The 22,858-nt window shown below is 46.3% G+C and overlaps 4 protein-coding genes across 4 annotated transcripts; 3 read left to right on the forward strand and 1 right to left on the reverse strand.

Moving 5' to 3' along the window:
• The first annotated feature begins 5,677 nt into the window (after positions 1-5,677).
• LOC131884510 (retinoblastoma-like protein 1) lies at positions 5,678-10,290 on the forward strand. Its single transcript, XM_059232321.1, has 6 exons — positions 5,678-6,413; positions 6,595-6,938; positions 6,996-7,323; positions 7,586-8,621; positions 8,704-8,868; positions 8,977-10,290. The coding sequence occupies exons 1-6, from the start codon at positions 6,150-6,152 to the stop codon at positions 10,011-10,013; spliced, it is 3,174 nt and encodes a 1,057-aa protein (XP_059088304.1). The 5' UTR covers positions 5,678-6,149; the 3' UTR covers positions 10,014-10,290.
• Positions 10,250-13,909, reverse strand: LOC131884509 (ATP-dependent DNA helicase Q4-like). Its single transcript, XM_059232320.1, has one exon. It carries the CDS (start codon positions 13,683-13,685, stop codon positions 10,344-10,346), a length of 3,342 nt encoding a protein of 1,113 aa, XP_059088303.1. The 5' UTR covers positions 13,686-13,909; the 3' UTR covers positions 10,250-10,343.
• Positions 13,910-17,044: 3,135 nt separating this feature from the next.
• On the forward strand, positions 17,045-20,419 carry LOC131884691 (glutamine-dependent NAD(+) synthetase-like). Its single transcript, XM_059232538.1, has one exon. It carries the CDS (start codon positions 17,821-17,823, stop codon positions 20,257-20,259), a length of 2,439 nt encoding a protein of 812 aa, XP_059088521.1. The 5' UTR covers positions 17,045-17,820; the 3' UTR covers positions 20,260-20,419.
• On the forward strand, positions 20,285-22,537 carry LOC131884692 (peptidylprolyl isomerase domain and WD repeat-containing protein 1-like). The gene is made up of 2 exons (XM_059232539.1): positions 20,285-20,928; positions 21,020-22,537. Exons 1-2 carry the CDS (start codon positions 20,430-20,432, stop codon positions 22,456-22,458), a joined length of 1,938 nt encoding a protein of 645 aa, XP_059088522.1. The 5' UTR covers positions 20,285-20,429; the 3' UTR covers positions 22,459-22,537.
• The last annotated feature ends 321 nt before the right edge of the window (positions 22,538-22,858 follow it).

Consider the following 22,858-nt stretch of genomic DNA (forward strand, 5'->3'; position numbering starts at 1 on the left):
GGCCATGTGATTTGTAACTGTCTGTATGTACCTACCTCCCAATATTGACAAGTGTAAAATATTTAGCCTGCCAGAGGTACCTCCAGGTAAGGGGGGTTTTACTCTTGCATTCACCAAGAAGACCTTTGGGCAAAAAGAGTAAGGCCACCATAAGAATGAACCCAGAAGAACCTCAAATTAACGGCATCAGCAGAGCAACTTGAGAAAAATCAGCGGCCAATCCAGAGACTTGAAAGCTTGGAAATCACCAGGAACATCACCGTTGAGTCACCTGATGTAACGGTTTGTGGGAATTGGGAGATTCAGATTGTTCAAATGACTTTTTAAAACATCATTACTACTCAAGTCCATCCCTTATGAGAACCCAGCCAATGACCTTGGCCATATGCCTTGGCCAGAAGCTAGTTTATGCCGGCATGAGAAGGAGGTGCCTTGAAGACACGACTTTTGTCCTTCCAGATCTTGCATATTAAGATGCGAGGCCTTAAAAAAAGAGTAAAATCTTCCCACACATACCAGTAGCTCCCTAAACTTACACTCAGCCAGTAATGGCTTAAGATACGGGCTTGAACCAAAGCCCATGACAAAGCAGAAGACACACAAGTATTATGGGTTGATGACAGGATTAGTTCTGCTACCTGGCTAATTTTGGTCACCCATTGGTTAGTGCCTTGAAACCCTTGGCTACACAAAGTCATGTGGGCTGACAGAGGGTAAGAACAAGAACGGGAAGAGCAACAAAAGCAAAAAAAGAGGCATTATTGTAAAATATGGCAGGTTAGAAACAATACAAACAATATGAAATGTAAAGACACATCATTAAAAACATCACAGGAATGAGAGAGCTCTCATATTGGGAGAGACTAAAACAGTTGGGACTGTATGGTGTTCAGAGAAGGTACAAAAGGTATCTGATACAGTGCGTCTTCAAAAGCATCCATGAGCTTTGTCCCAACCCAGGATCTAGGGTTGATTCTAGTGACTGTAGAGGCTTAATGTGCCTTTTGAGAGCACCTTCAAGTCCTCAAGAATCCAGGCTAGTTCAGACAATGAAGTCCGCATCTCTTCTTTCTCGGGCTCCTTCGTTGTTTAACTTACTTCCCTCTAATATTTGTAGGGAATACATAAGCCTTGTTGATCTGGTAGCATCTTTCAAGTCAGACTTGGACAAATTTTTAGATATCATTCCAGTTCAACCCTACATTCAAGGACTAGCTCGGTCTGCCAACTCAAATTCGTTGGTAGACCAAATATCATATAAGATTGAAAGGTAATAAACAAACGAATTATAATCTTTCACTTCAATAGTACTGGGGATTACATTTCCTGTAGCGGGTAGAAAAGCCCGTGAAAAAACAAACCAAAAAAAAATATTAGTGTTACAAAAAATGACATGACTGTTACAGGAAAATTCTATTCTGACTAATGCAACTATTCTCAATGTCATCATTTTAAAACATTTTAGCGACCAAAAAAGCACATTTAGTTTAAGTTCAATGAGTTATTTTAAAGTCAATTGGGTGAATAAATCAGCTTTAGATCAGATTTTGCAAACATTTTGCATTAAAGAAATATTTTTCAGATTCAGGTCCAAGAAAAAGATCGGATTTGGATTCGGAACGAGCAGAACATTTTGGATTCAAATTTGGTGAGATTGGGAAAAAATTATCAGATTCGGATTACATAAAAAATCACTTTGGATTGGATTCAGAACCCTTGCAATGCACAGCTGTAGTAAACAACCATCTTTTCCACCTCTAAAAACAGAGGCTGGGCTGATTGGTCAGACTATGTGTCAAGTACTTTACAATATGGATTGCATGTCTTCAATAAGAATGGAGTGTGAATGGGTTTCTGGTCAAATTGGCCTGCTTTCAATAATAACAACTCTGTGTCAGTTTTGGAAATAAAATAAAAAGATAAGACATTCAAATAGGTGTGCTCTGATACCTTAATGCTATGACGTGGGTCTTAACGGCCTTGCAGCCAAATAGAGAATAAAGCTATCATCCAGGGTACTAGAAAAAGCCATTCCTACAAAAAGCAAGTCATCAGTAATGGTCAGAAAATTAATTCAAATGTTTTTTCCAGATAGTTTCAGGATGTAGAAGTAAGTTATAAAAGGATGAAAGAAGTTACAGTTCGATTTGTTATATTTAAGTAATTTGGTAGGTTTGCGGGGCCAAAAATGGCTGAATTCTCATTTAGTTGCATTCTGCTTTTTTGAACGAAAAAAAAAACAAGTTTTAATTTTGCCGTTTGATAAAAGAAATGAAGTGACAATGCACACTCATTCTTCTAACGCCACGGTTTATAGTCATATTTTGATGCGTTCTGAAAGGGTAACATAGAGAAAATGAAATGCAAGGCTTCTAAATTCAATATTGGCATTTTGAGAGTGTTGATATTTGAGATTAGTGTGAGATTGCATTTTAAATCAAGCAAAAACATGAACTTCTATGAGTATATGGTCACAATAATGTCTTTTGCTTAAAGAACTAGAATGAGTGTAACAATTTCCGTAGAACTTTTTATTTCTTATTTGCGTTTTTTTAATGAATGACAATATTTTAAAACAATGTTATTCAGGAACAACTTTACTTTAATATTTCGATAGTTTTGGTTTTTGGTTGTTCTAATGCTACAAGTTTTCAATCCAGTTGTTCAATAAGTACAATTCCTTTCATTTTTTGACTTTTTCCTGGACTCTAGTCCAGCATAGGACTCAGGTCTTTTACTAGAGTCATCTTAAGCAAAAAGACTGGTCTAGGGAAATTCTCAGAAAAGATGAATGTTTTTTTCTTGACGAGTTTGAATTCGAGTCCTTTCTTAAAGGCTAGAATCTAAGCAATTACTCAAAAATCGGATAAAAGACTTGAGTGCACTTGGACTTGAGTCCATACTTGCCCCAGGACTACCATATTTACACCATAGAAGAAGTAACATAGAAGAGTAAAAATCGAGTTTGTTGTGGTTTTTTACTGCAACTGAATCGGTAACCAGTGGACAGTGCAACTCTAGCTGATGGAAAGCAGCGCCTCTACAATCAAAAACTATACCCTAGCAACCAGTCAGCTAGTCAGCTGACATTCATTCCCTCTGAAAACTAGTCCGCCTGGCTAGCTCTCATCGCACTCTCCAGAAGTTGCTTCCTCTATGTTTACACCACCAACCCTCCAAGAGACCTTTCAAATTCTGTAAGGGTATAATTGCAAACGCGTATGACATCCAAACAAGGATCAACAGAAAGCAGTATGTTGCTTACTGGCAGCAAACCAAAGAGTTTTTTTTGCATCTTTTTCCGTGAAATTCTGCTAAAGCAGCTAGTGATAAGTTTAGAAAAATTGATACTCTTAAAGCTAGCCACCAAAAACTCGTGAAAGTGTGCTTTTCCCAAGACGTTTTCTTGGAAATGATTATTATAAAGTGTTGGCGCGATATAAACCATACTATATATAATCTCTTGTAAAATGATGATCTACATGTCATAACTTTTCAGAATTTTACCAATGGAGGATTTGAAACGTCTCCAAGAAGAGTTGATGGCTTATTCATGTTGTCACAATAGTTGGTCAGTAAATTGTTAATTTAATGACTTTATGACAAAATCTGGCATCTTAGAGCACATTTTCTCGTTTCCACTTCTGTTTTTAGGCACCTAGATGAAGCAGAGGGCGCTTCCTCCGCTCAATGAAAAGAACTATTGATATGAATTGATTCTCTTCTGGAGTCTAGTGTTATTGCAGTTAGGGCACTTTTCTCACAAAATGATTTTGTTTCTGTAGTTAGATCAAATCACATGACGTCAGGTATTGCGCTACTGCAGCTCTCCTTTTTGCTGACTTTCTGAAGCAGAAAAGAGGAAGTTGAATTTATTATTCAAATTTGTTGGTCGACCAAATATTGAAAAAAAAATAAGTGCCAACGACTATACAAATCACAATCTTTCGCTTTAATTATACTGGGGATCACATTCTTCGCAGCGGTTAGTAAAGCTGGTGAAAAGCCAAACCAAAAAGCAATGCAGAAGTTTCTAGCAGAAAATTTCATTCTCTATTTGATCTTGTTGTGCTGAAGTAAATAAAAAGATCCCCAACAAGAAACAGCAATTTGACAAGAAAACAGATAAGAACCTGATTTACAAAACGGCTTAGAGTGTTCTAGAATATGAAAACTAGTAAATAAATCATCCATCCAATCTTTTCGGTACAAAAATCTTCTTCTTCTAGAGGTTTTTTACAGGTCTAGTTATCAAGCTTTCGTAAAATGTAAAAATATCTGCTGCAAGCGGCTATGCATCGGAAAACGAAAGGCACGCCACAAAATTTATTCTTGAATTAGGGACGATATTGGAGGTATAGTTGATTCTATTATTTTCTTACTTCCAGCGGCAAAAAGCCGCCGTCATGGGCCGTTTGTGATATCTCGAGCTTCCCACCTTGGGCCTATTCTTGTGTGTTTGCTTTTTTAGCATTACCGAGGCCTGAATAATAAATATTAGTTTTTGATCAGAACATGGACATCCAGGCACACATTTCATTCAAAAAATATCAATTACCACCACCCAAATCTCTTTATATCAAGTTTAAAGTCGTTAAATCAACCAATCTAAACGTCCCTGGCTGGCTCAAACTGCCTGAAAGGCAGCTCAATACCAAAGCGAAGCCTCAAAACCAAATCATTGAGGGGCCCGGTGAAACTACGAAAAACAGATTAAAAATTGTACGAATTGTATTCATTTTTAAATGAATTTCGAAAACTTCTGAAGCTTATCCGAGTTTGCTATTTCCTACATCAATAATGACAATTTTCCAGATGTTGGCCCGAAAGGTTCACTAAGGTAATGTTTTCTGTTCTGTCTGGTCACCCTGCTTTTGATCATAATAATGCATGTGGAGAGAAGAAAATTTTGGCGAAAAAGAGCTCAAAGAGCAATTCATGGACAGCTGTAAAAGATTTCATTCCATTTATTACCTCTCATGAATAAAAATGGGTGTGTGTTGTTTTTCATAACCAAGATGCAACAAAAGATGGATGAGCAAAAGTAACGCGAAACTTAGGTGCCTTTGAAAATTTGACTCGTTTAGGCGGGAAAAGATTGTGGCAAAAGATTCATCCACAAAGAACTTCGATTCCTACGCTTGCCCTATTTAAAGCACGGACATTTAAACGCCACGTATACCAATGCTCTTTCCAGCCTCGTGATTATTTCAGTTTCCGAAGGATGGACATTGAGCTCCTCTTTCGATTACGGATCCAGGCCATGAATGAGGTTATGCCGTCCAACGGTGATAATCTATCCGACTTGGGACTGGATCTACTTCCTCTCGACTTGTTTTTCCCGCTCGTTGACCGGCGATAACCCAAACAGCCTGCCTAGCCGAATCAGCCGACGGAACACAACAACAAACAGAGAACATCGGCCTCCGTCAGGGTACCCTCTCTCTCATGATATTTTAGTGTGGCAAAAACCGATCCTCGCCTGCTGAGTGATGACTATTTGCGCCACTGGTGGATTAAGCGTCAAAATTTACTATTAGTTATTTGATGGTGATGGCTCGTAGGTTTTTCTTTGATTATCATAATTCTTTTCATGGTCGGTTCAATATTGTTGGAATAATATTGTAGACGGGCTAGACCGAACAATGGCGTCACCCTGGGCCAAGGTAGCATCAGTTGTAGTTCCCCCTTCATTCAGGCATTGGTTGAGCCCTTGAGACATCAACGAAGGAAGCAAGCATTCAAGCGTTGCCATTTGGGGACCCTCAGTCGATTCCTTCCGTTCTGCATCCTTGGAAGCCAACCGTACCCGCACACCCATCACGGTTCCGCCAGACGGAACAAGCAGACACGCTGACAGGCTGACACGCTCACCCGCTCCACTGACCCAGAAGTAAGAAGTGAGTGGTCGACACCTCACGCGTTCCGGCCGTGATCCGTGGTCCGTGGTCTGCCATCGCTCGCTCGGCTGTTGGCTCTTGGGGTGATAACTGGATCTATCCATACTTGTGGCCAATGCTTTAGGTGGATAGCTCGAAAGCGGATTGGCTATTTCTGGACTTTTTGACCCCATTATACCGCCGATCGAATGGGAGGGGCTCCGATCGTCTCACGCCCAAAATTCTGATCCGCCAAACTCGTATCACACCATGAAGAAGACGGCTCACACCCGTGGTAACACGGCTCAGGCCAGCGGTCCTCCCACGGTCCCCGAGGACCGCTTGGAGAACAACCCAACCAGCCCCGAGGCTGACCGACCGGTGGGAGCGGCCTCAGCCGATGGTCCAGCACCGGAATTGTCTTCGATCCGCCCGCAGTATGATTTGCTGTGTCGGGAACTGAACATGGACACGCTGACGGCGGAAGAGGCGTGGCAATCCTACCAGCAGATTCGTCAGCACTACACGCTCGAGGTAAGTAAGCAAAGCTTCAACCCTCTAGCCCAACCAGCCCAACCAGCCCACCTAGCCAGTTCAGTGGCAAATGGCAAATTCGGGCTCCATCATGGGCAGGTTCCTGCTAGAGACGGGTGTGGCGGGTTGTGGATGGTGTCGGTATTCAACATTTTTGAAGCGGTTGCTTGTTCTTTGCTAGGGTCATCAATTGCATTGGTTGGCCTGCGCGCTTTACGTGGCGTGCCATAACGCCCCCATGGCCACAGTGGGCGGCTCGGTGGATGATTCGGTCGAAGGCAATGGCGTGTCCTTAACGCGATTATTGCGCTCGTGCAAGCTTAGTCTCATTCAGTTTTTCAACAAAGCCAAAAAATGGGCCGACATGTCCAACTTGAAGGCTCAATTCCGCGAGAAGATAGACTCGCTCGAGCGCAACTTTGCCGTATCCAACGTCATTTTCAAAAAGTATCAGCCCATCTTTGTCGAGCTCTTTAAAGATCCGGCCAAGGATCCACAAAAGATGGTGCGCTCTCGCAAGCAAAAGTAAGATCCACGAGACCTGCCCAAGATGGATTTGACCACGTTATTTGCCCTTCACAGGAAACCTCCTTGCACTCCGGGCGATGTGTTCGACTTTTGTTGGGGTCTATTTGTTCGGGTGAAAAAGGACTTCACCGCCATTTCCGACGATCTGGTCAACTCGTACCATTTGCTCTTGTCTTGTGTGGACTACGTGTACGGGAACGCCCTCATGGCTCAACGGCACGATCTGCTTAACGAGCGATTCCAGCACCCTGAGGGCTCCGTGGATGAACCGCCCTGCATCCTGGAACAGTTGTGCCGCATGCATGATGGCATTATCTCCGAGGTCAAAACCATCCGTGAGCATTGGTGGAAGCCTCATATAAAAAAGTTCTTCGATCAAAAGGTAAAACTCTGTGAATCTTGATGACTGACTTATTTTGAACCTCGAGATGACCTCGGTAGATTAGAAAGGTGGACAAGTACATAAAATGAAAAGAAGATTGAGGGAGAAGACTTGACGTTGTGATTAGTGCAGTTTCCAAGTACTAGAGATGTCCCCGGTTCAACACTCGTCGCCGACTTCCAACCCTAGCTAGCACCTGCCACCAAACAAAATAAATGTCTTTTCTCCACAGTTAGCCTGGCTCTTTTTGGCTTCTTTACAGTTGTTAAAAGGTGATCCGCTAAGCTTGACGGGCATCCTGGATCCGTTGGTTTTCGACGTGAACGCCAAGAACGTCCGCAAAGATTACGAGGCCTACATTCTAAGTATCGGAGAATATGACGAGCGCGTTTTCTTGGGCGAGGATGCCAACGAAGAGATTGGTACCCCTTCCAAGTTCTCGGGCCACAATGCAGTTGACATCAGCGACGTTGGTGAAAAACTCGTTGCTCGACGGAATTTAAACACGCAATTTGAAGGCTCCAACTTAATCCCTACCACCCCGTTGAGTGGAAAGCACTATTTAAGGGCCAAAGAGCAGCTCAAGGTCACCCCCGTGTCCACGGCCACTTACTTGGTGTCACGGTTAAATGCCCTCATCGGTCGGCGTGAAGCCGAACCAAGTCAGAGACTCTTGAGTGTGTTTCAATCCTGCGAGATCGACCCAAAAGAGGCGGTGGTGAAGCGGGTTCAAGACATGGGCGACACTTTTTGTTCTCAGTACACAGCTCCCAGCGACAAACACCCTGGCTCGCATAATTCGTTCGCGCGCATGCGTCTCAAAATGGGTGTCATTCTGTACTACAAGATGCTGGAATCCATCCTGATCTCTGAGCAAAAAAAGAACAAACCTCTGGCCAACCTCTTAGAGCACGACTTGTTTCATCAAGCCTTGTTCGCCTGTTGCCTGGAGGTCGTGATTTTCTCCTACAATTCTCAGAGGACCTTCCCTTGGATCCTGGATACCCTTAAGCTCGAGCCCATTCACTTCTACAAGGTGATTGAGGTTATTATTCGTACCGAGGACTCCTTGGCAAGAGACGTGGTCAAACATCTTCAGAGAATTGAGGAGCAGATCCTGGAATCCCGCGCTTGGACTCGCGAGAGTCCTCTCTGGGAAGCAATTCAAAAAGACCCGCTGGGCGTGCCCACTTGTGAAGAAGTCTCCCTACCCGGTCAGCATGTGGGTGAACCTCAGATCGAGCCGGTTCCGGGTCAATCCCCACTCTCCCATCACAAAAGGCCGTTTGCCGTCAAATGTAAGTCATTGATTGATTGATTTTTCTTGTTGGCTCCTTCAGATCTAATTGTGGTGCGTTTTGGCGTGTCTTTTCGTTGTAGCGCCTCTTGCGGGAGATCGATTCAAATCTCCAGTGGTATCTGCCGTCGCCAGAAGACAACTAGCATTTGGAGATGCACCCAATCAGATTGCACCCACTTCTCCCGTTCGAGCCGGACAGTCTTTGCTCAGCCCTCAAAAGCAATACGTTCAGGTTCAAGGCCAAAGTACGTTTGTAATGCCGCATTCTCATTCGGGAAATCTTCACTCATTAGCTCATCTTCCTCGTTCAAGTCTTTCATTAAAGCATACGTGTTTTTCTCCCGTGTTTGTAGGCGGTCCTGTTACCCCGACCGGAGCTATCAGATCAATAGGCAATGGAAAGATCATGATGATCATCGACGATGAAGGCTCCGCCCAACCCCTGCGTCCGAAACGCACTGGATCGTTGGCCTTATTCTTCCGCAAAGTGTACCACTTGGCACATCTTCGCCTTGATCTCTTGTGTCACACCCTCCAGCTGACGGACGAGGATATCAAGAGGAAGATCTGGACCACGTTTGAACACACCATGATCAAACATACTCTTCTCATGAAAGACCGCCATATGGATCAGCTCCTGATGTGCTCGCTGTATATCGTTTGTAAAGTGGTCGGCCAAGATAAGAACTTCACAGACATCATGAAGAACTACCGGAACCAGCCCCAAGCCGCCAGTCACGTGTATCGAAGTGTGCTCTTGAGAACCAAATCGGATTTGATGGCTGGGGGCAACGCCTCCGACGAAAGTCAAACCGATGACAAAGAGAAATTGCCTCCAATTAAGGCCCACCCTACTCCCACCAAATTGGCCGCCTCATCCAGTATCGTGGACGGTGAAGAGCGTGGGGATTTGATCAAGTTTTATAACACCGTTTTCATGGAGAAGCTCCAAGAATTCAGTCGGAAGTTCCGCCGCAGTCGTCAAAATGAAGCCCCTCCCCTTTCACCGCTACCCAAACTACGAGCTCACCCTCAATCGCCTTGTCGCAAGGTATCCGACAATCACAAGGTTTTCATTCGCCCGCTCAAATCTGCACCTGAAGATAAGGTTCGATTCAACCCCCTTTCACCTCACAAACCGTTATCGTACAGCTTCAGTAGGAGTCCGGCCAAGGATTTGGCCAAAATCAATGCGCTCATGCGGACCGAAGTTGAAAAGAAGACAACGGTAGGAAAACGACTCCTCACTGATTCGTCTTCCACAGGCTCAGCCATGATTCTCATCAAGGAGGGAGAACCCCCGATGAAAATGCAAATTTTGGGAGGATCAGGCGCCGTCAATGCCAAGTTGGGTCTGATCCTCAATGACAGGAGTTCGGACGCGTCTTAACTGGATGAATATAGTTCTGAGAGAGACTCCTTACCCAAGGAAGACAAGTAATAGTTCCGTGCCCTTCACGTTCCTGAGGATCATTACACGAATGTAAGGGAGGAACTCTCCGATGAGTAGGACAGACGCTATTCAAGACACCGAAACGCATGATTATAATCAATAACGTCACCACCTTCATTAATATTATCATATAAACATACATATATATATATATATTTACTCGCAACTTTAGCTTGGCGCTTGTGAAATAATACTTTATTTCATCACAAACAGAGAGACAGTCTTCAATTGTTCATTTCATTATTTAGGTTTAGTCCTCCTGATCCTTTAAGATCCGCTTCTCAGCGATAATACCTCTTGCGTTGCCAAACGGCACAACTGATTAAAATCCACGACCAAGTGGGATCGCCAGAACCTTCGAACACGTCCCCATTGCTTCGCAGGGAAGTTGGGGCTCCCAATCCCATGTAGAACTCGAGCCACAGCTCGCCCACTCCACACGTGATCCGAATGAGTGCACACAAAGGAGCGAATATCGGCTCGAATTTGAGATTCGTGTTTCAAAGGGGGCGTTTCTGCCATGGACACTCTAAAGGCGGCCAAGTCAACTTGGGTCTCGTTGAAATAGTCTTGAATAAAGCTCTTCAACTTGTCGCTTCGTAACGGATCTACCTCTTCATTGGCTTCAGCAAAAGTTGGATAAGAGACGGCAGCAAAAGCCCGGAAGACTCGATTTAGGCTATGAAGTTCGGCCATTTCTTGGTCCTGAATGCGTTCAAACAGAAAATCGTTTAAGGAGTCCTTCTGTTCCGCAGTGAGTCCTTTCAGGGCCTCAAAATGGAAAGCCAGGTCACTGAATTCGACCAGTACGCCACTCTTCTGATAGCGATTGTTGGCAAATGTCCACTGCAAATTCTTCAACTCTCGTTTGACGGTCCCACTGTCCCATCCCATAGCCGCTGCCATTTCCACCACTGGAAACGAAAAGTGCCCGAGATTTGTCACATCTTGGCCCTTCTTGCGAGCCAAAGCCAAGGCAGCGGCCACTGGTGGGGACTTGTGGGCAATGGCCTTCAATTGCCTGGGTCCACGGTAGCACTGGATTTTACACATCGAGTACACGGGATTCAAGAGCTTGACCCACTGCTTGGGATCACTTTCCAAGTAACACAGCAAGGTGGAAATGTTTTCTTCGGGCAAATCGAGAAGCTCGACCGTTTCGTTCACCGAGATAGCCACTTCTTTGTAAGGCGAGCCCGGCAAGGCGTCCGCTTCTTTGGAACGATCGAAAATCGATTGGAGGAACAATCGAATTGTTCTCCGGTCCATGGAATTCGAGTATATGTGTCTTTTGAGCTCGTTCATGTCTTCGCCCAAGTTATTCAAAAATAAGTGGCAATGGGCTTCCAAGCCATCACGACCAGCACGACCAATCTCTTGAATGTAACTTTCGAACGTCTTCGGCATGTTAAAATGGATCACGGCTCGAATATCGGACTTGTCTATGCCCATACCAAAGGCCACGGTGGCCACGACGATCCTCAGTTTGCCGCCCATGAAATTGGATTGTATGGTTCTGCGTTTGAAAGGAGACAGACCGGCGTGGTAAGCTTCGCTGGTGAACGACATTTTGGTCCGACCTTTTTTCCGGCCATCGTTCTCCAGATCCCGGTCCTGCAAGTTAGTTCGAATTAGGGTGGCCAAGCGAACGCATTCCTCCCTGCGGGTGCAATAAATGATGATCGAATCACATCGGCTAAATCGAGGTCCTTGTAACAATTTGATCAAGGCTTGGTCTCGATGACTGTCTTTGGAAACGGACAAAACCAAATTCTTGGGCAGAAGGGGTCCACGAATCACACCGGACTTGATTTCCACTGACAAACTGGTAGCGATATCGTTGACCGTCTTCTCCGGGGCCGTGGCGGTGAGGCCGAGGATAGTTTTTACACCCAGCTTCTCTCGAATCACTTTGCACAACCGGAGATAAGCCGGTCGGAAGTTGTGAGACCATTGAGACACACAATGGGCTTCATCGATGCACACAAACGAAATGGGGGGTAAGTCCTGAATGATGGAAGCGAAAATCCCGCTCCCTCCGGCGAGAGACTCGGGGGAGATTAGCAAGAAATGCAATTTACCGGCCTTGACTTGCTCCACGACTTTGGTCCGATTAGTGGGTGTCAAATTCGAGTGCAAGCAAGCGGCTTTCAGAAAGGTGGGTAGGCCCACCACTTGATCTTCCATTAACGAGACGAGCGGGGAAATGACGAGGGTAATGGATCGTTCACGACGGGCATACAAATAAGCGGGTAATTGGTAGATCAAGCTCTTGCCCGAGCCGGTGGATAAGAGAACCAGGGTGGATTGGCCGCGAAGAATGCGAAGAATAGCTTCTTTTTGGCCCGCTCGGAAGTCGGGGTAGCCAAATTTGGCCAGCGTCTCGCTCAGGAGATCGGCTCCATCGTCTTCGGGCAGTAAAAGTGGACGAATACCGGTGAGAGCGTCCGTGGCCGGCACCTCCTCGGGCACTTCCCAGTGAGAGCAGGCTTGAAGCAGAAAGTCGTCGTCTAGATAGTCAAATACATGACTCGGGTCACCGTCCATATCCAGATGAGAGGCGCTCGATGGGGCCACTTTTTGATATAGCGACACCACAGTTGGGACCAGCATTGGCTGGCGAGTATTGCTTAAAGCCATAGCTGAAGCTTGGGCCAAGGTGGGAAACTCGAGCTGGTCGCCCAACTCCGCCTCCATGGATGTGGGCAAAAGTCGATCGGCGGTTCCGACGCAATCCCGGGCCCAATGACCGGAGCCCTGACACTTAAAGCAGACTTTTTCTTTTCTCGACTTGCTCGGGTTTTCTTGGGCCGGGTTCTCTTTCAGAGCGGTTTTCCGTTTCCACTCCATTCGGCGGTACTTGCCGCCGGTCATGCCGCGTTTTCCACGAGAAAACGACTTCTTCTTGAGATTAATCTTGACAAAGTTCTCTTGGGCGGCCGGGACCAAGGGACGCCGGGTCAGGCACCGGTCAGATATAGCCCGCACATCGCCCAACGCCTCGGGCTCGTCAAAGCCTAAGGCGTACACGTTCAACGCGTTGGGACCCTGGACGGGCGGAGGCAAATCCGTGACGTCCCGGTCGGGCGTGGCTGAATCTGATGAGACAGGGGGCCCAACAGACGAATGATCCGGGCTGGCCGGGGCCTGACACGGGCTCGGGACCGGGGCTAAGCCCGTCTCCAACTTCCGTCTTTTAAAGCGGGTGGGCCGAGGGTCGGATTCGGGCTCGGATTCGATTTCACTGACCTCGGCGTCCGACGACGGCTTGGGCCCGGACAATTTGAGGCCGGCCTGGGCGGAGCGATGGCGTTTGAGCCGTACCGGCTTCCGTGGACCCAGGGCCCGGGTCAGGGGGCGTGGTTCGGGTGACAGGGGTGGTTTGGGGCTATCATCGGCCTCTGGTCCTGGTCTGCCCGCGCACCGGTCCAGCCAGTCCAAATTGACATGCCGGATGGAGGCCGAGGGCCGAGCCGAGGGCCGAGCCGAGGGCCGAGCCGAGGACGCTCCCTGAGTGGGCGACCAGGCCGTTCCGGCCAAAAAGCTCATGGACTTGAGCGGCATGGAACGCGTCCGAGTCAGAAACAAGCCAGCAGTGGATTCTTCCATGACTGATTGTCCACCACCACCAACTAATATTAAACAACGGTAGTCCTTTACGACAGGGAAAGATGGATGGATGGATGGATGGATGGAGGAAGCTCGCGCTTCAGGATGGATCTGGGATCTTCCCACCACCCGTTCCAGAGCCCGACTGGATGACTTGAGCCCAGTCCAGGTCCAACGCAACTAGAGGCCACACAAAAGGCCTAGGAGTGTCAGTCAGTCAGTCAGTCAGTCAGTCAGTCAGTCAGGGCCGCTCTCCCGCGCATTTTAAAGCAATCTGCCTCTAGAGGGCGTCTCGTCTTGGTGATCGGTTCAATCATAGATGAAGGAACGTAGATAGAAGAGTAAAAATCGAGTTTCTTGTGGTTTCATACAGCAGCTGAATCGGTTACCAGTGTATCAGTGGACAGTGGAAAATTAGTTGATGAAAAGCAGCGCCTCTACAATCAGAAATCAGACACCATACCCCAGCAGTCGGTCGGCTGACATTCATTGGCTCTGAAAACTAGTTCTTCGCCTGCCGAGCTAGTTCTCATCCGCACTCTCTAGGACTTGCTTCAATTCATCTATGGTTCAATCACGAACTTTAAGAAACAAGGACTGTGAACGAGCTTCCCGCCAAAAGAGGGATGGTCTTAAAAAAGGAGTGAAGGTTTGGTGATTTCGGCATTCTTGAAGCTCTAGGACCAGCGCTGCCAAATGTGATGATTTTTCAAGTAATTTTGGGACAAAATTTTCCTTCTGATGATTGGTGATTTACAGCAAAAAGTATCTCAAAATATGGTGATTTTGAAAAGTCCGAAAAATCCAACTTTGGTTGGCTATGGTTGGCTAAAATAGGAAATCTTTTTTTAAAAAAGTGCACATAGGTTTGAAATAGATTGTAAACATATTACAAAACACCTACTTATGTTTTCCATCAATCTGAAATAGCTCTTTTATCTTTGCAACTTTTTAAGATACTCTAATTCAAATTTTGGAATTTACTTCTGTTTGATTAATGAACTTCTCTTGTAAAAATCAGGCAAATCTTGACGTTTTCTCATGATTTTTGTGGTGAATGGTCATGAGGTGGATGGTGAGTTTCAAAAAATTGACTTACCATTACTTTTATGAAACTTGAAAATTCTTTCTTTTCTCAACAAAATTGTTCTGCAATACACTTGTTAGGCTCTGGCATTATTCGGTTTTAGTTTTTGAACTGAAGGTTATCATTTTCACAAAATGTTAACAATGTGCAAAATGCTCATCAGTCTAGGAATAAGCATGGACAAGGCAAGATCTGCGCGCTAGGGATTAGCAGGTTCAAATCCCAACACTGGAAGATATCATGACATAATTTTCCTTTTCGTCTACGTGTTGCTTGATAGGGAAGGCCAAAGCAGCCCTTACAACCTCCAGAACGTGTTCGTGCTGATGCTTTGGAAAGTTTATTTGACAGTTTTTGTGCATATTTGATCGATTTGTTTTCATGCAAATTTGCTGTCGAAAAGATCAAATTAATCTTCAAATTTTGGCCCGCCCTATAAATAACAACAAAGCTCATGAGGTGATTCTCTTGGCAGTAAACTCTGGAGGGCATTGATGGCATTTTGCAATTCCATGGCTGAATTAGCCAAGAGAACCAGGTTGTCTGCATATTGAAGATATTGTACCGGAAAATGGTTGATGGTGGGTCCTTGGTGTGTGAGGGCCTTGGGCAATTCGGATACATAAAGATTAAAAAGAATTGGCAATAGTGGATAAGTGAGAATGGATATCACACTCCATAACAACATTTCCAAACTAGCATTGAATATTGCCTGTTTGACTGATGTAAAAAACTTGGTTATGGCATGCCACGGAAAATACAAGCGCAGGTTGATACTCAATTTGAACAAGTCAACATTCAAAAGCTACAAAATTGCGCATTGAACCCAAATTTAAGTGATCTGGATGTTTTCAAGTTAAAAGCTTTTGCAAGCATGTTAACCAGTCTGAGAATACAGTTGCCAAAGTATAGAGCAATTGCTCATTCTGGGTAATGTCCAAGCTTTAACTAACTCAGCTGTACAAATGTCTAAATTATTCACCTCTGGACTGACTGATTGGGTGATTGATAGATTGACATCTAACCTTCAAGAGGCTACAAGGTAGTAGGAATTTGGCATGCAACACCACCAAAGAACCACCTTGATGGGGATTAAAAGGGACGTGAATTTTTTTACCAAATAATACTAAGAATTTGACGTTTGCAAAACTTCTTAAAGTACTCATATGTTGGAAGGACAAAGTTGTGGAAGAGGGTGAATTCCAAAAGTTGTGAGTGGCCATTAAATTGGCCTTCCATCAGTGAAATTTCATCTTGTGAGATTTTACAAGGTGTGCCCATTCTAAAATCAGAATATCAAAATAACTCAAAAATGCTGATGCAGGTACAGAACCTTATTTATTGACATTGTCCACATAATCACCCTCTGTATCAATTCAGTTATTAATATGCTTCATCCATGACAAATATGTGGTTTTAAAGTCATCTTCTGATAGAAATTTTCTTACTGCCGCATTCCAGACATGGCTGACTGTATCCCCAACAATATTCTTCCTAGCAAGGAGTGATTTGGCCTTGCAGAGCTCATAAACTTGTGAGTTGATAAGGCCTTAGTATCAGGTAAAAGATGACGAATTGCAGCTCTAACATTGTTAACTGATTGACCAAGTCAAGACTGGTTAATCATTGCTTTCCTCCTATCCTTCTTGGTTTTCGGAAACAATTTCAAGTGTGGCAAGGTTGCGTGTAAGTCGATACCGCACTAATTTCCGAACTTGCAGTGCTTCCAGTGCGATGTGGGCAATTGTTGTTGGTATGGGAACTTATTCACAGTTGAATCACGCAAACTTTTGTTTCGAGATTTGAAACAAGGCCTACTAAGTTATAGGGACATACTGATTTTAGAATTGGCAACCTCCGTTAGATGGTCACCAAGTGTCTGAAAATTAGTCTTGAGTGTATCTTGCAGAATCTATCTCTTATAAAGGTGTGAAAAGACATATTTGGCTTCATTTGGGCCTCGATCAGGAAGAGTGTGAACTTGGGCAACTACTGTTGCAAAAGTTTTTTTTGTTGCAATTCAAAATAATTGCTCACGAAAGCACGTAGAGTATCTCATTGCTCCAAATTCAAACGAAAAATCAAAACAGGACTATATAAGCAAGACTTTAAATGACATATCCCAAGGCTTCATAACACAGAACCTGGCTTCAGTTGTGGAATCTGACTTCTAAAGGTGGACTCGACCCATCAGTAATTTGAACTCTCCCCATTCATTCCCAGTCACCCTGAATGTGTGTGTTGTTGTTTGGTATGAACCCTCAGCCCTTGGCCGGCTTTAACCCGCACCCCTACTGCCCCGCTCTAGGCATGGGACTCCTCCGGCCTTGATATTAGGTTCGATTCACCCTAACACCCACGGTCGTTGGTGGGCATCAATCAATTACGCCTCCAATACGTACCTGAGACCTGAGAGCGAGTTTGGTTGTCGATTGACAGGAGGAGGCTCTTCTGTGGGCCGTGATTCCATACTTCCGGCCAGTGTCTCAGTCATGTGTGTTGGTTGCTGACTCGGTTGCTGGCTCGGCTGATTGATCGAGAGTTGAGGCGGGTGGACTGAACGGCTGAGTGGCGTTTCATCCTTAGGTAGCTAACCTTTGGCTTATCAGCTGCCACTGTTTTCGAGGCCCTTGAAACCGAGCTGCCGTAGGCCCTCAAAGACCCCTGTGGAGTCAAGGTGAAAGAGCAAGGGTCCGAAGGGAGCGCCGCTCCATGCCATCCAACCACCTGGTTCATTCGTTCTGACTGACTCTCACCGTGTGTGTGTGTGTGTGTGTGTGTGTGTGCGTGCATGACGATGCTCGGCCAATTGACGATTGGGTCGATAGTTGGATGGATGACGACTGACTGACTGACTGTCTGTCTGTCTGTCCAGAGCTGTGCCTGTGTTTGATCGATGAAGTTTGAGGGCAGCCCGAGCTTGCTTTAGCCTGGGCTGGTCCCCGTCCGATCCCAGGCCCTCCTGCCAATGACCCCGATCGTCGGTCCAAGTGCGCTCAAGCTGATTGATCCCCAAAACGACATTATTCTCTCTGTGGATCCATCACCATGGGTCGCAAAGTCAAAGTCGCCGTGTGCACGCTCAATCAATGGGCCTTGGACTTTGACGGCAATCTCGAGCGCATCTTAGCCTCCATCCAAGCCGCGCGTGAGGCCGGCGCCCGGCTCCGCAGTGGTCCCGAGCTCGAGATCACGGGCTACAGCGCCCAGGACCACTTCTACGAGGGCGACACCTTTTTGCACGCCTGGCAAGTGGTGGCCCAATTGCTGACCTCGCCCGTGTGTCGCGATATCCTGGTCGACGTGGGACTGCCCATTCGGCACCGTAATGTGGCTTACAACTGTCGTTTAGCCTTCCTCAACGGCCGAATCCTCCTCATTCGGCCCAAGATGATCCTGTGTGATGACGGCAACTATCGCGAGACCCGCTGGTTCACCGCTTGGACTCAGGCCCGCACCCTCGAGGAGTTCTACTTGCCGCGTCTAATTCGCGATGTTACGGGTCAAACCCGTGTGCCCTTCGGTGATGGCGTGTTGGCCACCGTCGATACCGTGATTGGTTACGAGATTTGTGAGGAGTTGTGGAACCCGGCTAGTACTCATATTGGCATGGCCTTGGACGGGGTTGAGCTCATCCTGAATGGGTCGGGCTCCTACATGGAGCTTCGTAAGGCCTATGTGGCCGTTGATCTTATCCACAGTGCCGCCATGAAAGCGGGTGGTTGCTATTTGTTTAGTAATTTACGCGGGGGCGATGGCGATCGAGTCTACTTTAACGGCTGTAGCTGTATTAACTTGAACGGTCACATGCTGAATCGAACTCAACAGTTCGCCATTGAGGAAGTCGAAGTAGCCACGGCCACTATAGATCTCGAGGACATTCGCTCTTACCGTCACCGTTTGCGTAGCTGGAATATCCAAGCCGCCCAAGCGCTCTCGTATCCACGAGTTGACGTGCCCTTCGCCCTCTCGATGGATTCTGACCTGGCTCTGCCTTCCTATCAGCCCATCGAGTGGATCTACCATCCCGCCGAAGAGGAAATCTTGTTAGGCTCCGCTTGTTGGCTCTGGGACTATCTCCGGCGAAGCGGGCAAGGCGGCTACTTCCTGCCGTTGAGTGGCGGCGTGGACTCGGCTTCCACCGCATCACTCGTATTTTCCATGTGCACGCTGGTGGTCAAGGCTGTGAGTCAAGGCGATGAGCAATGCCTTACCGACGCTCGGCGGGTGGTTGGCGATAGCGACTACGTGCCGCAAGACCCCAAGGAGTTCTGCCGACGCATATTCGTCACTTGCTACATGGGCAGTGAAAATAGCTCGCAAGAAACACGCGACCGAGCCAAGTCATTGTCCAAAGAAATTGGCTCGTATCATCTGAATATTGCCATCGATACGGCCGTCACTGCCCTCATTGGCATCTTCTCCACCACTATGGGCATGATCCCCAAGTTCAAAACCCGAGGGGGCAGTGTGCGGGAGAATTTGGCTCTACAAAACGTCCAAGCTCGCGTTCGCATGGTGCTCTCCTATTTGTTTGCCCAATTAGCTCTACTCGTGCAAGGAAGGCCCGGAGGCCTGCTTGTCTTGGGTTCGGCCAATGTGGACGAGGCTCTCCGAGGCTACATGACAAAATATGATTGTTCGAGTGCTGATATCAATCCGATTGGTGGGATCTCAAAAACCGACTTGAAACGTTTCTTGGCCCTGGCTCGAACCACCCTCAATCTACCCGCCTTGGATTCAATCTTGTCGGCTCAACCTACGGCTGAGCTAGAGCCACTTCACGAAGGCCAAATCGCGCAAACGGACGAACAAGACATGGGGATGTCCTATGAGGAGCTATCCATTTATGGGCGATTAAGAAAAGAGCAAAATTGTGGGCCCTACTCCATGTTCTGCAAGTTGATTCATTTGTGGCAAGACAAATGTACTCCGAATGAGGTAGCCAAAAAAGTCAAGCTCTTTTTTCGCTTCTATGCCATTAATCGCCACAAGATGACGGTTCTCACGCCATCATACCATGCTGAAGCTTATAGTCCAGATGATAATCGGTTTGATCATCGACCATTTCTTTACAACGTCAATTGGCCTTGGCAATTCCGAGCCATCGACCAAAAGTTGGACCAATTCAAAAGTGGTCTTTCAAAGCCTATCTCTGATCTCGATCAAGAAGACGTCACCAAAACCGTGTCGTCCAGTATGAAATGCTCATCGGGGCTTCAAACCGACACAAAAGAGTTCGCTCGGACCGGATCGAATGTGTTCGGTGGAGTCATGGTCGCTCCCACGGATGGATCCTTGTCCGCTCATCCAGTTCTCAATATTGAGTCGGCTTCAGCGGCAAAGACTGAATTCGAAGAGATCCCTTCGTTTAAAAAGGCCAAAATTACGCCGCCCAATTGCCCTGCGCCAACTCACGATGTTGAACAGAAGAGAGTTTCATCATCGCTCGAAGACGGCCCATTCCTCACTCGAGTTCTACAATAAACGAGGATTTGGCATATGGCAATTAGTAGTCAAAGCACATAGAATTACACAGTTTAAGGATTCCAACAGACATGTCCGTCCAATATTAAAGGCACTCCTCACCTTATTGTTGCGTTCAGAAATATAATTGAAAAGAATATGTTTTTTTTTCCCTCTTCAGGATTCCAGCCATGAGCGACAAAATTGAAAAGACTGATGAGCCGGAAACTAAGAAACGGAAAAGTGAAGAAGATCCTCCTCAGGACAAGGCCAATGATAATGCTAATAAAATCGATTCAGAAGACGATGAAGATGAATGGGTGGGACCGTTGCCGAGTGAGGCAGCCCCTGTTCGTAAGAAGAAAGTCTTGGAATTCGAAAAATTGTACCTGAGCCATCTCCCCGATGCACAATCGTACGAAAAGAGCTTCATGCACAGAGATGTAATGTGTTTTGTCGCCACGACCAAAACCGAATTTGTCATCACGGCCAGCGTCGACGGACATGTCAAGTTCTGGAAGAAGCGACAAATTGGCATCGAGTTTGTCAAGCATTTCAGAGCCCATTTAGGAAATATTCAAGGAATCGACGTCAATCCAACTGGAACGCTCTTATGCACCATTTCCACCGACAAGAACGCCAAGATCTTCGACGTGATCAACTTCGACATGATCAACATGATCAAACTTGGTAGGTTTCCATGCTATCCAAAGTGCGCCCATCCTCGCCCCATCCCTTTTGTTTCGTTTCCTTAATATTGATTAATTTTCACCTTTTCTAGGCTATACGCCAGAATGTTGTTGCTGGATTCACCGCTCCGGAGATGCCATTCCAGCCTTAGCCATTAGTGAAGCCGAATCCACCCGAATTCACATCTACGATGGAAACAGCGTCTCGAGTGTCCCATTGAAAACCCTGGCTAATATTCATATGAAGTCAGTGACCATTTTAGCCTACAATTCTATCTACGATGTGGTTGTTTCGGCAGACCAAGGTGGAATGCTCGAGTATTGGTCGGGACCCAAAGGGGATTACGACATGCCCTCAAATGTGGATTTCGAATCCAAGTTAGACACGGATCTCTTTGAATTTGCCAAATCCAAGACATACCCTCTGAATGTGACCCTGTCGCCCAATGGGAACTTGCTGGCCGCCTTTGGAGCCGACAAAAAGATTCGAATTTTCAAGTTTCTGACGGGCAAATTGAGCTGTGTTATCGACGAGAGCCTCAAGCACTACACGGAAATGCAACAAGTGAGACAAGTGTTTCCGGCCATGGATTTCAATCGAAAAGTCTCCACCGAAAGGGAATTAGAGAAAGGCGATTTGCTCCGCCACAACAACATCATCTTCGATAAAACGAGCAACTTCATCATATTTGCGGCCCTCCCCGGAATCAAGGTGGTCAATCTGTATTCAAATGAAGGCAAGCGCATTTTGGGCAAATCAGAACATCTGCGGTTCCTCAATGTGTCCCTATTTCAAGACTTGGTCAGGAATTACAACGTGGCGCCTTCCATCGAGGTGCAAGCCTCGGAAAACCCGGCTTTGGACGACGGTGTTGTGGATCCCACGCTCTTCGTGACAGCTTTCAAAAAGAATCGATTCTATTGCTTCAGCAAACGCGAACCCAAAGACACGTCGAATGTGGATGCCGAGCGTGATGTGTTCAATGAGAAGCCCTCCAAAGAAGACATCATCGCGGCCACGGAAGAAAAAGGGGCGCCACGGTTGTACGAAAATGCCACGTTACACACCTCCGTGGGCGATATCCAGTGCAAGCTGTTCGCCCGTGAATGTCCCAAATCCGTGGAGAACTTTTGCGTTCATGCCAAAGAAGGTTACTTCAACGGGCACATCTTTCACCGCGTGATCAAGCAGTTCATGATTCAAACCGGAGATCCGACAGGGGTAGGCACGGGCGGAGAGTCCATTTGGGGCGGTGAATTCGAGGACGAGTTCCATCCCAAGTTGCGACACGATCGTCCCTACACTCTGAGTATGGCCAATGCGGGTCCCAACACCAACGGCAGCCAGTTCTTCATCACGGTGGTGCCCACCCCATGGTTGGACAACAAGCACACCGTGTTCGGACGAGTCGAACGAGGCATGGAAGTGGCTCAAAGCATCTCCAATGCCAAGGTCCATCCCAAGACGGACAAACCTTATGACGAAATCACGATTGTTAGTGTGTCCGTGCGTAACCCTGTGCGTCTTTGAAAGAACATCAATTGATAACCAAATACCATTGCTGTGTACTCCAAACGTATGTAACAAAAGCTCCCAATCATCTGTCCTACTCCATGACCAGTCGAGTATGATGAGTCGTGTTCTTCCAGAGCCAACGACAACAGAAACCGAGCGAGACGAAGGCCTGCCTGACTTATATTATAGACAACAGATGCAGGGAAAATAGAAAGGGAAAAAAAAGCTTCTAGGCAGAGAAAGGAGATCTTCGTGAGATCTTCGTAAGAGGAATTTGACACGTCTTTGGTACCTCGTTCTCAAATCATCATCCCCCTCTGTGTGAATCGTCAGTTGCTAGTTATTGATCGTCAGTCTGTCAGTCAGTCAGCCTGTCGTCCTGTCGGCCAGTTGAAATGGTTTTGATTTAGAAGTG

This window comes from Tigriopus californicus, chromosome 8, assembly GCF_007210705.1.
Source record: "Tigriopus californicus strain San Diego chromosome 8, Tcal_SD_v2.1, whole genome shotgun sequence".
NCBI lineage: Eukaryota > Metazoa > Arthropoda > Copepoda > Harpacticoida > Harpacticidae > Tigriopus > Tigriopus californicus.

Coding starts and splice junctions, on each gene's coding strand:
- LOC131884510 (XM_059232321.1), top strand. CDS start 6,150: ATGAAGAAGACGGCTCACACCCGTGGTAACACGGCTCAGGCCAGCGGT. Junction 6,414..6,594: donor GTCAGCACTACACGCTCGAG/GTAAGTAAGCAA, acceptor GTTCTTTGCTAG/GGTCATCAATTGCATTGGTT. Junction 8,622..8,703: donor AAGGCCGTTTGCCGTCAAAT/GTAAGTCATTGA, acceptor TTTTCGTTGTAG/CGCCTCTTGCGGGAGATCGA.
- LOC131884509 (XM_059232320.1), bottom strand. CDS start 13,685: ATGGAAGAATCCACTGCTGGCTTGTTTCTGACTCGGACGCGTTCCATG.
- LOC131884691 (XM_059232538.1), top strand. CDS start 17,821: ATGGGTCGCAAAGTCAAAGTCGCCGTGTGCACGCTCAATCAATGGGCC.
- LOC131884692 (XM_059232539.1), top strand. CDS start 20,430: ATGAGCGACAAAATTGAAAAGACTGATGAGCCGGAAACTAAGAAACGG. Junction 20,929..21,019: donor GATCAACATGATCAAACTTG/GTAGGTTTCCAT, acceptor CACCTTTTCTAG/GCTATACGCCAGAATGTTGT.